At 42.3% G+C, this 15,365-nt stretch overlaps 1 protein-coding gene and 1 long non-coding RNA gene across 4 annotated transcripts in view; one reads left to right on the top strand and one right to left on the bottom strand.

Moving 5' to 3' along the window:
- LOC120386079 overlaps positions 1-14,920 on the bottom strand; it is a 36,214-nt gene extending 21,294 nt beyond the window's left edge. For both annotated transcript variants that reach the window (XR_005589512.1, XR_005589513.1), the window contains exon 1: positions 14,013-14,920. This is a non-coding gene — a long non-coding RNA (uncharacterized LOC120386079). The remainder of the gene's footprint in view (positions 1-14,012) is intronic.
- ARID2 (AT-rich interaction domain 2) overlaps positions 2,134-15,365 on the top strand; it is a 164,878-nt gene continuing 151,646 nt past the window's right edge. Inside the window, exon 1 of one of the 2 annotated variants that reach the window (XM_039504880.1) lies at positions 2,134-2,425. In XM_039504880.1, coding sequence (XP_039360814.1) covers positions 2,424-2,425 — 2 coding nt within the window. In that variant the 5' untranslated portion in view covers positions 2,134-2,423. The remainder of the gene's footprint in view (positions 2,426-15,365) is intronic. The other variant, XM_039504881.1, reaches the window with a different exon arrangement.

Raw genomic sequence — 15,365 nt, 5'->3', positions numbered from 1 at the left:
TTATACACACTAGCTATTTTGAGTGCTTTTTAGGCATTAAAACAGATATATGTTTAAAGGAGGTATTTGCAACAGGATAGTTGCTTTGTAAGTTTCTCGGCATTTTAAGTAAAATAAAAAATCTTAAAAGAAGTTATCTGCTTCTGAGGCATTGCTGACAGTGTTTGACGTCAAACCACTGTTACTTCCCTTCCAGTTTAGTGATAGCAATTCAGAAGCATCTGGTTCTTTTGATTTTACTTGCAGTGCTGAATGACGAGCTGTTTCAGAGCTCCCAGTTCAGGTTCTTACAAAAGGGAAATATAGTTATAAAACCTACCTCTTTACAGTGTTTTTCAGTTTCTTGGAAAGCACAATAGCTGGGCTGGAGGACATCAACTATGTCTTTGGAGCTGAAGTCTGTAATATTTACTTTTAAAACAAGGATCAATAACTTAATTTTGCTCCTTCATTTTCATTTCCATCTTCCCCTATCCCCTGCTCCATTTCAAATAATGAACATAATTTTTTTGTGGTAAGATAGGTCCTACATTGGAAAGTATAAAACTAATTAATTTTGACTGCTTTAAGCCAACCCTGCAACCTGACCTGTTGTCCATCTCTTCCAACCCTGCATACTACACCTGGATGAGCAGGCTTTAGATCAGGGGTGGGCAAACTTTTTGGCCTGAGGGCCACATCTGGGTATGGAAATGGTATGGTGGGCCATGAATGCTCATGAAATTGGGGTTGGGTCCCGGGGGTGTGTGTGAGAGAGGGTTCTGGCTGGGGGGGGGGGTACGGGCCCTGGGGTGGGGCCAGAAATGAGGAGTTCAGGGTGTGGGAGGGGGCTCCAGGCTGGGTGCAGGGTGTGGGTGAGGGCTCCAGCTCGGGATGCAGGCTCTGGGGATCAGAGGTTTGGGGTACAGGAGGGTGCTCCGGGTTGGGATCAAGGGGTTCAGAGCATGCGAGGGGGCTCAGGGCTGTGGCAGCGGGTTGGGATTCATGAGGGGCTCAGGGCTGCAGGCTTCTGGTGGCGCTTACCTCAAGCAGCTCCTAGAAGCAGCAGCATGTCCCTCCTCTGGCTCCTACGTGGAGGCACAGCCAGGCGGACGCTGCCCCATCCACAGGCACTGCCCCTGCAGCTCCCATTGGCCACAGTTCCTGGCCAATGGGAGCTGCGGGGGCAGTGCTTGGGGCAGGAGCGGCGCAGTAAGCCCCCTGGCTGCCCTTAAACGTAGCAACCAGAGGGGGGGACATGCCGCTGCTGTGGCACGCGCCCGCAAAGCAGCCCCCACCCCTGCTCCTCAGCTGGAGCAGGGCAAGCCCCAGACTCCACTCCCCAGAAGGAGCTTGAGGGACAGATTAAATGGGCTGGCGGGCCGTAGTTTGCCCACCCCTGCTTTAGATTCTACACTCAAGTCTACACCTCAGAATGCACAAGATTTAAAAATGTACAGAAACTCTATTGATCCTGCTGGATCCTTTCATGTTAATGTTGAGGTATAAGAAGAACTAAGGCTTATTTTCCAATCCACAAAGGCCTCTAAAGTGTCATTGGAAGACTACCAGCAAGTATGTCAGCCTGTCTCTGAGCTCCCTCCCAGGACTACGTATTTCAAATTTTAGGTGCTGTGTAATACTACCACCTTCTAGGGTGTACAGACAGAGAGCATGCATAGTCTGATTTGAGAAAAATATGGTAGCGATGATCATTGTAGCCAAAATATTTCATCTGACTAATTCTGTATATTCTCTGTCCATCCCACAAGGGTCTTGCACTTAAAATTAAATCTAACTTTCTACTTCAGTTTCCTTGTAAATACCACAGAATGACAGTTGTATCTCCTATTGCACTGAAGAAATGCATGCAGTTAGCTAACCAGCCAGGTGCACCCCTTCTAAAATGCAGTGTGGGTTGTGACTGGCCAAGTGGAGCTAAAAGGAGAATTTAGCAGAGGAGTAGGTGAATCAACTCATTTCACCACCCTCTTTGGTGCTATTTACAAGGAAACTGTTGCAGAAGTGTGGAGGGGAGGGGAGGGGAGGGGGTGCAACTTTGTTTTTTGCCTCAGGTCTCTTGGACTGATCCATGCGTAATAAGATACATAAAAAAAAAGTGATTTTTTGCTCCTCTCTATTGCTGTCTGAGCAATAGGTAAATGGTTTGGGTGATGACTCTTTAAAGAAGGAAAAGGAATGGAATGTTGGAATCGGAAGGTTCCATGGCGGTTGGGATTAACTGTTGAGAAGAAAAGTAAACAGAAGTGAAATAACAGTCAGGGCAGGGCCTTTCGCAGGGGGGAAAATGGGAAGTGAAGGAAAATGAATATCCAGCACTGTAGAATGTAAGAGGTCAGTGTCATGGAAGAAAGAATGAGCTGAATAAAGAAAAATATAAAAGAAGACAATAGCACAGGAAGAACTGAAATACTCAGGAGAAGATGTGAGTACTGCTGATTAACATTTAATTGTATCAAGAATGTAAAGAGTTAATTGTGGCCTGACCATTTTTAAACTTGAAAATTCAATCCTAAGGCCCAGCATGTTTCGGTGTTCCTCTGCAGCATCCTTAGACTTGTGATCTCACTCTTCCCAGGATCCACACAGCAAGTAGTTGCCCCAGTCACCATTTTCCCATCTACTGCTCTCACTCTAGTGCCAGAGCTCCAATGCCCAAAGCACCTGCCTCTTCTTTCTGCTCTGAAAGCTGCCTTTTGACTCCACCTCCATGCAGTGGGCTCATTAAGACTGCAGATGAAGGGTGGAAGCCACCACAGCCTAAAGGGAGTGAGCTTCATGCACAAAGGAGAGCGATGGTGCCTTCTCCATGGGTATGAAGAGGCGCGGAGGGGGATCTGCTTCTGTTAATTCATCTAGATGTACTTTATGCAGGTGTACTTCAGAAAATCAGGCCCTTGAATTTGTAATACTGATACTGTTACTTCATCTAGAACCAACCGTATCAATATTACAAATTCAAGGGCCTGATTTTCTGAAGTACACCTCCCACAAACTGAAAAAAAATCAAGCCGTTTCTTAACCCCACATTAAAGGTTTTGTACCAAATTGTCAGTTGGTGTATCTCCACTGAAGCCTGTAGAACAATGCTGACTTACAGTAGACGATGATCTTGCCTCTTGTCTCAAAAACCATAGTTATTTCTGATGAGTGACTAAATGGATTCAGAGATGCATAGATTTGGGGAGGAATTTCTGTATGTAGTGTGCTGAGACTCAGGGCTGTGGCCTTGCCTCCCAGAATAGAGACCTCTGGGTCATCCATGGATAACCACTATACCTATGATTTTTAAGTGCATGCAGAAACTTGTCTGCAGATCAATAATTCACAACTTTCACTTTGCTCACGTGGAGATCATGGTTGTCCCAGGCTCTCAGACAATGTATTTCCTAGCTAGTTGCTATAAAAATGTTTAGAATTGGGTTCAAAAGCTGGGGGGGGAGGGGAGGAGGGAGTGTGTGTGCAAATAGAATTCAAATGGCTCTTGTGATATGATCAAGAAAATCTACTTAAAAGTTGTGGAATAACTAAATTACATGGTCCATTTTTAATTTCTATTTTATTAGCTGGCATGCAAGACCACTAAGGCAACAGGATTTTATATACTGATATAGTCTTCATTTAAAAAAGAAAAAATACACTAGCTTCTTCAATCTGTATTATATTAACTATGTATTTATCTTTTGGATTCCATACGACTACTGACATGAATAGTTACTCAGATGCGTGTTTGCAGGATTGAGCTGTTTACTGAATATTATAGGCAGTGCCACCATCTCTGCCTATAGTTGCTTGATGCTTTCATTATAAGAACTGGTTTTCTTTGCTTATAACTTTGCCAAACTTTAACCATTGTGGCTGAAATTTTTCAGTATCTCCCCTAGTCTGAATTGTTTTGGAATGTTTCAGGAAAAGGAGTTTCAGTCATTTCTAAGAATGAGATAAGAGAAAAATATGTTTTGCCCCTGTGAAAAAGGGCAAAACCTTTTAGTTGAGAAGCGCTAACACCTTCATGCTTTGGAGCAGGGACTTGAAATTTGACAGTGGGCTTGCCTTTGTGTTAAGGATGGACCTTTTAGGCAGTTTTTCCACAGGAACAGCAAATTAGGCCAAGTTATGAGCCTTTGAAAAAGGCTGTTTGCACTTGGTCAGCAGAGATTTGTTAGAAGTTAGCAGCTAAATTCTCTGAAAAATCCTGTCTACCCTGAGCATGCTCGAACCTGCAGCTGTGAGGTCTGAGCAGGACTTTCCCTGTAATTGCTCCTGGTGACTGCTGTGGCACTGGGCACCACAAGAGAGCAGAGAGACTCTCCCCTGTGCTCAGTGCTCCCCCTGCTGGCATCCAGGGAGCATGGAGAAGGATGCTTGACTGGAACACAGAGGGGACAAAGAGCTGGACTTGCAGGGAGGTGGGGTGGGAAGAGGTGGACGTGAAATGGCAGGACTGCCACTGGGATAAGGTAAGGGACTGGGACAAGGAGTCTGGGTGGTGGTGAAAGGGGGCATGAAACTGGGAGCTGATGTGGGGGCACAGCAAAGAATGAGATTGGCTGGGAAAAGATACTGGGTCAAGAATCCTGTGGGGCAAGGAGGAACAGATGAACAGAAAAAATAGAGTTTGGACTGTGCTCTGGGGCTCAATCAGGGTTGTATAGTGAAGAAGAGTGTTGTCTGTAGGACCCCTACCTCATTTGTTGCAGAAGTTAGGTGAGTAGTGAATGAATGAGGGGACTGCAAGAAGAAAAAGGTAATCATGTTTAAAAGCAGTTAAATGCTGCCCTGGAGAATTTGTTTCTCTCTCTACTCTGCCACAGAGTTCCTGTGGGATGCCACTCAATCCACTTAAACCAAAAACTCAAAAGTGACCACTAATTGTGTTCTCATTTTCTTGGTACCCAACTTGAGGCCCTGGTATCTGATTTGCACAAGTACTGAGTATTCACAACTGCAAATGAAGTCAAAAGGAGCTGTGCTTTGAACATAAAGTGACATAATACTAAATAATCTGAAAGATTAGGTCCTAGGCATCTCAAATTGGGCACCTAAAATTAGTGGGCACTTTTGACCTTAATCTCTCTGGGACAGATTCACAAAGGAGACTTGGACATTGTAACACCAACTCCGATGCATCCCAGGGGTTTTCCAAGCCCCACCTTAGGCATGCAAGATCCCCATGCATTATATAGGAAAAGCTAGGTGCCTAGGAAAAGGACTCACAGAAGTCAACATACTGAGCAGGAAGTCACTTAAGCTAGCCAGGAGTGCAGCATACAGGAAGGGGCAGGGTTTAGGGCCAGAGACACCTAATTGACAGGCTGGAAAGAGATGCCTCCCTCAGACATGAACCATCTCCTGTGGTTAGGTACCTAAGTCAGGTCAGCACTTTCTCATGATAGACCTGGAGAGAGACCCCAATTTATGATAGCCAATAGCCCTGTGGTTATGGAACTCACATGGGAGATGGGGAATCTGAGTTCAAACCAGGCAGAGGGGGAATTAAAGCCTAGCTCACCTGCATCTCAGGTGAGTGCCCTAACCAATGGGCTATTGGGTATCATGGAAGACTGCTGGGGTTGAGGTGTCCCTCCATCAGTCTTTTTTGTGTGGGTTAGGAGTGCTTTAAGCACACCAACTGGATTTGGCCCTGTAAGAAAGGGAACACCTATCTTGAGAATCCCATTGGGATTTAGTCCTGAGCTAGCATGTTAAGCAGCTTGGCACCATCAGGACTTCAGTGGTTTTGCACGTGCCTGCTGACAAAAACGTACCTCCAAGATTAGGCATCAGTAGTTTTTGTGAATATCAGTGATGCCTAAATGTTGGACTTAGGCACCAAAGTCCCTGTGTGCATTGAGGCCTCTGGGCCTCAGTTCTTGCTCTATGAAATGGTGTAATGGGGTTCTGGGGGGGCCTAGTGGCTAGCGTCCACTTGGTCATGGGGTAGTGGTAGGGGAGTCCATGCCCACCCACTCCACCAGGCTCCAACCCATGACCCTAGGAAGGTCAGCTGTGTTTGGGCTCTGGGAGGGGCCCTCTGAGCTACCTTCCCTGGGTCGCTTCCTACCACTGCTTCCTTCTGTTTCTGGTCCTAGACAAGAAAAAAAGAAAAAGGAAACCAAACTTGCCAGCCCCAGCTGGGCTCCACATTCAGTCCTGTTCCATCAGGGAGGCTTCTCCACCCCGTTTTGGCAGAAGACTTTAGGATAGGTCTGCACTCCTCCACAGCTTCCTCCTTTTCAACTGGGTTGCTCCCTTTTCAACCCTGTCTCCATTTGGAACATGCTCTGCAGGCTTGGAGGGGTGGGGCTGGGTGAGGCTAGCTGGGCCCAGGATAGTCCTCTAACCCTTTCTGTCACAATGTGGGGTTTATTTACCCCATTACAAATGGGGATAATATCACTTTACTAGGGTGTTATGAAAATAAATTCATTAATGTCTGTGAAGCACTTAGATACTATCCTAATGAGTGCCACAGAAAAGCCTATGAGGAAATAATTATTTACACCAGGATTTAGAACATAAGAACAGCCGTACCAGGTCAAACCAAAAGGTCCATCTAGCCCAGTATCCTGTCTACCAACAGTGGTGAATGCCAGATGCCCCAGAGGGAGTGGACCTAATAGGCAATGATCAAGTGATCTCTCCTGCCATCCATCTCCATCCTCTGACGAACAGAGGCTAGGGACACCATTCCTTACCCATCCTGGCTAATAGCCATTCATGGACTTAACCTCCATGACTTTATCCAGTTCTCTTTTAAATGCTGTTATAGTCCTAGCCTTCACAACCTCCTCAGGCAAGGAGTTCCACAAGTTGACTGTGCACTGCATGCAGAACTTCCTTGTATTTGTTTTAAACCTGCTGCCTATTAATTTCATTTGCTGACCCCTAGTTCTTGTATTATGGGAACAAGTAAATAACTGTTCCTTATTCGCTTTCTCCACATCACTCATGATTTTATATACCTCTATCATATCTCCCCTTAGTCTCCTCTTTTCCAAGCTGAAGAGTCCTAGCCTCTAATCTCTCCTCATATGGGACCTGTTCCAAACCCCTAATCATTTTAGTTGCCTTTTTCTGAACCTTTTCTAGTGCCAGTATCTTTTTTGAGATGAGACCACATTTGTACGTAGTATTCGAGATGTGGGCGTACCATGGATTTATATAAGGGCAATAATATATTCTCAGTCTTATTCTCTATCCCCTTTTTAATTATTCCTAACATCCTGTTTGCTTTTTTGACCGCCTCTGCACACTGCGTGGACATCTTCAGAGAACTATCCACGATGGCTCCGAGATCTTTTTCCTGACTTCTTGTAGCTAAATTAGCCCCCCATCACATTGTATGTATAGTTGGGGTTATTTTTCCCATTACTTTACATTTATCCGCATTAAATTTCATTTGCCATTTTGTTGCCCAATCACTTAGTTTTGTGAGATCTTTTTGAAGTTCATCAGAGTCTGATTTGGTCTTAACTATCTTGAGCAGTTTAGTATCATCTGCAAACTTCGCCACCTCACTGTTTACCCCTTTCTCCAGATCATTTATGAATAAATTGAATACAATTGGTCCGAGGACTGACCCTTGGGGAACACCACTAGTTACCCCTCTCCATTCTGAGAATTTACCATTAATGCCTACCCTTTGTTCCCTGTCTTTTAACCAGTTCTCAATCCATGAAAGGCCCTTCCCTTTTATCCCATGACAGATTAATTTACGTAAGAGCCTTTGGTGAGGGACCTTGTCAAAGGCTTTCTGGAAATCTAAGTACACTATGTCTACCCGATCCTCCTTGTCCACGTTTGTTGACCCCCTTCAAAGAACTCTAATAGATTAGTTAGACACAATTTCCCTTTACAGAAACCATGTTGACTATTGCTCAACAGTTTATGTTTTTCTATGTATCTGACAATTTTATTCTTAACTATTGTTTCGACTAATTTGCCCAGTACCGACATTAGACTTACCGGTCTGTAATTGCCGGGATCACCTCTAGAGCCCTTTTTAAATATTGGCGTTACATTAGCTAACTTCCAGTCATTGGGTACCGAAGCCAATTTAAAGGACAGGTGACAAACCTTAGTTAATAGTTCCACAACTTCACATTTGAGTTCTTTCAGAACTCTTGGGTGAATGCCATCTGGTCCCGGTGACTTGTTAATGTTAAGTTTATCAATTCCAAAACCTCCTCTAGTGACACTTCAATCTGTGACAGTTCCTCAGATTTGTCACCTACAAAAGCCGGCTCAGGTTTGGGAATCTCCCTAACATCCTCAACCATGAAGACTGAAGCAAAGAATCCATTTAGTTTCTCCGCAATGACTTTATCATCTTTAAGCACTCCTTTTGCATCTCGATCATCAAGGGGCCCCACTGGTTGTTTAGCAGGCTTCCTGCTTCTGATGTACTTAAAAAACATTTTATTACCTTTGGAGTTTTTGGCTAGCCGTTCTTCAAATTCCTCTTTGGCTTTTCTTATTACATTCTTGTACTTAATTTGGCAGTGTTTATGCGCCTTTCTATTTGCCTCACTAGGATTTGACTTCCATTTTTTAAAAGGAAGTCTTTTTATCTCTCACTGCTTCTTTTACATGGTTGTTAAGCCAAGGTGGCTCTTTTTTTAGTTCTTTTACTGTGTTTCTTAATTTGAATTCTGTGCAGGTAAGAAAGCATGGGGTCCACACACTGAACAATTATAAAACAAAATATTGAATAACTGGTCAGTCATTGAGCACCATCCACCCTGTGAACTGAATGTGGGGGTAAGAATTGTAAGAGAATGTATGTATGATCATATAATGCATATACACAAAGGGACTGAATTAAGATCACCTTAATTCTGCCATTTCCTAACCTTCATGCCCTTGACTTTGAAACCTTAACATTCTTCCAAGGTAATCGGTGTGTGTGTAATTATATCTAGTGTTGATGTTTAGTCAGCCCTTCCAGCTTACAGGCTTAAATTTTTAATGTAAAAAGAAAGTAATTTTGACGATAATAGCTAGCTCTTATATAGTGCTTTTTATCAGTAGACTAAAAGTGCTTTTCCATGATGGTCAGTATCATCATCCCCATTTTACAGATTAGGAAACTGAGGCAGGGAGAGGCCTGCTGGGTGACAGTATGCCAGTGGCAGGTATAGAACCCAGGTCTCCTGAGTACCAGACCAGGGCTCTGTCCACTAGGACACATAATATGCCTCTCAGAATTGTTCTTACAAAACACATAACAAATAACTTGGTTTCAGTGATAGCAAAATTTAGAAATAAACTGCTTTTGAAATAAATAAATAAATTTCAGCCCAGGGACAGATTGTACTCCAGAATTCCTGAAGACAGTGCTTAATAATGGAATTCTCCCTGAACTACTGTACAGTATTGCAAGCTTGACATTAAAAATATTGAATAAATATATCTGATTATGGCCACAGGGCCTGATTTGCAGAAGTGCTAAACACCACTATCTCCAACTAAAGACAATGGGAGCTATAAGAATTCAGCAAGCTCTGGTGGTATGGAGGGAAAGTCTGACCCAGTTTCTTAAAAGTTAATATGGTGAGTGAAGAATGAGCCCAGACTGTTTGAAATGTATATACTAGAACAAATAACCTTCAGAGGGTTCATCCAGAGCCAAGCATATTTCACTTTTATGGTCTTCATACACAAGTGAAATTTGTAGCTTTAAAGAATTCTCATTTGTAAACTAATTAATAAATTAGAGTAATCTGTTCAAGGATGAAATGACACTAAAAGCAGTTTCATCTAGAGAAAGACCATACTTTTCAACTCAAGCTTGCCCAAAAAATGACTTCACAGTTCTATTTGCATCATGGCATACACTACAGGTAAGTCCCTGCATAGTCTGATTTGGGGGCACAAAATCTGCTACCAGAAAGCTGTTCTCCAGAATCTAAGTTACAACATTTACAACTGCCAAGCCTTAAGAACATGAATCAAGCATGAACATATGCAGTGCTATCTTACTAAGTCCCTGCAGACCCTGAGACAATAACTAAGAGCACCACCAAATATACTCAGGCCTACCCTTTCTTCTGATCCCTCCACCAGCCTGCCTCTTCAGCAGAACTGAAACAAAGTGTACAGTAGCAACTCCTGAACAACTTCTCCACTAGACCTGCCAGGGAGTCTCTGGGAGTGAACAATTGCTCCTTAGCTCTGTGCACAAGGCTGGGTGGAAAACAGGATTCCTCCTGTCCCTGTGCTCCAGTTGCCTCCTGGGCCTGTTTACACCCACCATTCTCAAGCAAGAATCATAAGGAAGACACCCTCCTGGCTCAAAACTCAGAAAGAGCAGGAGCTCTGTTTCTATGAGACTGATAAACACAAGTGAAGTATCTGGAGAAGAGCATGCCCATGTGCTCCTCCCAGAGCAGTGCAAGAGTCATGCCATCGGGCTAGTGCACGAAAGAGGATCCGAAACTGACTATACACGAAGTGCTATCAAATGTGAAAAGTGAACCTCAAACAAAGAAAAATGTATTTTCCACCAGCTTCTTTCAGTTTTGGTAATCTTAAGTGTAATTGTAACTACAGTAAGTACAATGTTTTCAGACAGTATGATATTTGAGGTAGTGTCTCTTTACTATCTGACCAATGAATAAGTTTGAGATTTTTCCTTTAGCTGAAAAAAAAAATTATACATGTACTACCACATTATTCAGGTAAATACAGCAGCCTGCTAAGCATCTTCAGTACAGCTTTGCTAACCTGCTAATAGTTAATACCGAATATATATTACGTAGCCTAATAGTCAATAGCTTAAAAAGTCATACAGTAATTTTAAAAAATAATTAAGTGCCCTTAAGTAACCATACAGCGACACTATTTTAAGCATTTCAAATCAGCTTGAACAATGAGACTGGACTAGTTAGTTCAATTTTATTAAGTTGTCTTCTTGTCAGATTCACTTTCAGGTTTCCATTAACTAGCAGTGTTCTCAACTCTTTTCATAGTATGGATAAGGCTGAAATTCATCATCAATTGTCTCATGACCACCTAGCCTTGAATTTGTGATTGCAGGAATTGCTTCCCTTTTCATTTACAATTACATAAAATCCCTCTGCTAACCACAGCAATTGCTTATTCAGAGAACATTTAATGTATTTTAGCTATCTTTTACTGCTGTTTAATAGGTGGAAATACAAGAAAGATGAACCAGCATCATGTGACCAACAAATGTTTCATGGACCACTAGTGGAAAACTGGACAATCCACAATCTTGAGATCTTTTACACTAGCACAATGTTGGAACATCTGGACTTCAAACACTATGGGGGAAATGTTTGTTAGTTTTTTTAGAAAGTTCCAGTGGACATTCCCCCCACCACCCCATAACATAACATTTTATTGGTCTTTAGTTTTGTGAAAAATTTCTAAATAAATAAAAGAATAACCCTTAAATTTGGCTCGAAGCATAACCCAATCATCTTCTTTTAACATTCATCAGAAACACATTCAGCAATACAGAATTTACCCCACAATTTCTTATTTCAATTCAACTTTCACACACGCAATAAGAAATTAGTCCCCCATATAACACTGTACAGTACCAGGATTAAATTTAACTACAGCTGTCATGGCTTCAGAAAGATTACTACTACCACCAAACAATCCAGACCAACTCAGGTGTAATTGCAAAGCAATGCTTTCACAGTGGCTAGTCATGCTTACTTTAGAGATTAAGCAAATGAATTGACTGTAAGCAACTGAGTATTTCTTTTAAGAATTGTACCAGTTGGCCATCCCATATGCAAATCTCTGAATTCTACCGTTCCCCGGATATATTTACCACATTATCACCACTTTCACATCATTCAGGGCCTCAGATTTAATATCTTTGCATTACAGGTATGGTAGTCTTGAATTTACTTACTGCAAGTACTTTTGCTTTGATTGTGTTATACACAAAAGTTGTTTTTCAAAAAAAGTCTGAAAATTTTGTACTTACTATTTAATAGTAGGTACATATTGTTACATATAACAACATAAGAATTTTTTTAAAAGTTTACTTGCATGCAACAAGACTTTGTATATAGTGAGTTCTTCCTTTTATTTGTGTGTGGGGAGGGATGGAGGGAGAATTTTACACAGTAACACTACAATGAACAATTAGTTTTTTAAAAAATATGAAAGTAGAAAACAGATTAGGAGAATTTAGGAAGTATAATTCCTGAATTTACTTAAACCAAGGTTTTCAAATTGACTAGTTTTGAGATGATGGTATTTGTTACTGTGATTATTTAAATGGTCAATTCTGCAAACCCCTACTTACATGAAGAGTCCCAGCACCTTCAGTGGGACTACTCATGGGTAAGAATTTACAGACCTGCCATCATATTGCAGGTTCTTTTCCACTTTAAATATGATAAAACAAGCATGGTACATTAAAATTCAGTATATGCTTAAGAGCCCCAATTTTTTTTAAATAGGATAATATTGCAAAGTTCAGTAAAGATATTTATCAATGATCTGCAGGTCTTTAGTAATGTCTTCTTTAAAACAGCCAGTACTCTAAAGTGTAATAAAGAATTAAAAAGCATTAAATAGTACGTAGGGGGAAGGAAAAATGGCAAGTATTCTATACTTTTGCTCAGTAAATACCCCTTGTTAGAGAGTGTTACACTTTTCAGTAATTGTGAGCTGTGCAAACATAGAAGTCTTGATGTTAACGCCAACACTTCTACATGTGTTGTTACTAAAAATGCTTGAAATATATCTGTCATGTGAAGAGTCTGACTATTTCTCCTGTAGCCAAATGCTCAACCCACAATTATGGTTACCGTATTCCTTTCCAAGATTTCATCCTATACTGCACAGTATTGTGTGCACAACTTAAGAAATGCACTATATAACTGCCCTCTCTAGCCCATATAATGGGCTGCAATTACCAAAAAATACTAGCTGAGAAAATACACTAGCACTTCAATTTCAAGAATTTACAAATTACTGAGACAGTAGTTCCTATCAACATTTAGCTAGCAAAATTACATTTCTGATTAGCAGTAACTAACATTTCCAAGCAGCAAGAGTAGCAAAAACAAGGATGAAAAGGGCCAGTGAGAAGAGATGATCATTTCACCCTCCAGAAAGGAGAAACACAGTAGAGTAGTGGCATGCTAACAATGCTGCTGTGGCCTGGCCTGTAGAGAGCAGCAGTTGGACAAATAGGTTGCAAGCACAACATAGTAGTGGAGCTTCAGACAAAATGACTAATGAACAATGATGTAGAGCAGTGGGGATTTTGTTTCACAATTAAACTTGTCTCCCCACCCCCTTAAAAAAAACCAAAACAACTTTTACTGTGTAAATAATCCTAGATCAATCATTAAATCTGCATGATCTACAAAAACATTGATTCCACAGATAATACTAACATAAAAAATTAAAGTAAATCAACTGCCTTGTACATATAATCTAAGCAATTTTTGTAGTTTAGGATTTATTTTACATTTTATACCAATTTAAGTTACGATTATAAGAACCATACAATAATAATAATGAAGGAAAGCTACAGTAAGGCAGTGGTATTTTGTTCTTTCTACCTACATTTGATCTATGACTTTTTAATGTGTCACACTAGGAGATATTTCATAACCTTTGAACACCACTCATTTCAAGTGATTGCTGTATATTCAGAATTCCAATTAAAAAAACACAAACCCTTTCTACTATCAGTAAGACAGCATCTGCCTTTCAGAACCATGAACAATGCACCTAGACAAAAGTCACCTTTAGAGAAATTGGGTAGAATCTTAATTTAATTTAATTCCGCCTCCAACCCACCCCCCATCGCTTATCCCAGAGGAAGCTACATTTTTACTATAAGAAATAAAAAGCATTGCAATATTGCAAACAGTTACAAAACCATATGAAATGGAACCTAGCTATACCAAATTAAAGTATAAAGATCAAAACATTGTTTAAATTTAAAACAACACATATTGTTAAGATGTCAGAGTCACGGGTTAGAGTCTAACACAGACATTTTGTACCTTGCTGTTAGCTAATGTAAACTGAAGCATCAACTTAATAGGCCGATTCCAAAGGCACGCACTAAAAAGAAGCAAACAGTAATTAAGTGCTGAAATTGACCTAATTAACTAAACTAAGAACCCAGATCTTCCTGCAGCTCCTTGCAGGTTTGCTAGATTCCTACAGCAATAAAGTTACATAAACTGGGCTGCCAACCACCAGCTCAAGAGTAGAGAGGTTTAAGAGCAAGGAGCGAGCCCGGAACAAGGTCTCCAGGAGGAGACAGCAAATGCGCTCCCATCCCCACTGCCGCTCGCAGTGCACACCCAGTGCCCGAGACCTATCCCCCACGGGGAACCTCCCCGGCCCCGCCGGCGAGATCAGGGCAGCGCCTTGCTGTCGAGCATCCCGGATCGCACCGGCAGGACCATCTCCCAGACCACGGAGCCGCAGCTCCGGAAGGTCCCCGCAGAGCTCTCGCTGCCGGCTGGTCCCAGCGCTCAAATCGCCGCTTCGCCCGCTGCTCGCCTCCCCCGCGCAATGCGCGCACGCTTTATAGAAAGTCTCTTCTCGGGGGCGGGGGGCTGGTGAAGTCCCTCGCTACCCGTAACGTCGCTTCGCCGCCGCCGCCTTCTGCGTCTCTGCCCCGGCCAAGTCCCGTGTTTTGTTGACAGCTCTGTGGGCACAAAATGGGGCTGCTGCCGCTTCCATGGGCGCCGCCATTTTGTGAGGAGACGCCGTTGTAGCTGCAGCCGCAGCCTCAGTAGCTGCGGCAACGGCAGCCCAGGCGCGTTGGAACGGCGGCAGGGGTCTGTGTAATGGTTGAATACAGTGACCCCCTCTAGGGAATCCCCAGCTGACAGTTACGTAAGGGACCGTGCGCAATTGCTGTGCTTAGCACGGAAACCCACCTAACCCTGCTACGCAATCTGACTATCCTTCTCTCTGCCCCCTCAACTGCATACAGGCTAGAAAAATGATTCACCTCTGCCAAGTCTCACTCACTTAGGGAGACCCACCCCTCTGAGTTCAGAAGCATTTTAAGGCATGTTTAAAACTGTCTCCCGCTCGTGAGAAAGGCTTTTGCTGTGTATGTTTCAATTAGATATTTAGACCCCAAGTCTTCATTTTGTTTTAAATCTCTCATTCGTATTGTCTCAGCTTTAGCAGCCTTGTATACACTACTGTTGAAATACCAACCCCCCTCAAAATATCATAGGGGTGCTGATCTGAATGTTCTTTGGGTTTAAATTGAATGAAGGACATTTTAAAAACAAGGCTGAGTGATACTTTATACATTTTTTCACTCAGAATACACAACAAAATCCTCCATCCAGAGAGGAAGAGGCTTGAAATACTGCCTGAGAGTTAAT

Source organism: Mauremys reevesii, linkage group 1 (genome assembly GCF_016161935.1).
Source record: "Mauremys reevesii isolate NIE-2019 linkage group 1, ASM1616193v1, whole genome shotgun sequence".
NCBI lineage: Eukaryota > Metazoa > Chordata > Testudines > Geoemydidae > Mauremys > Mauremys reevesii.
The sequence above is the reverse complement of the archived record's forward strand: the minus strand, read 5'-3'. Positions and strand labels throughout refer to the sequence as shown.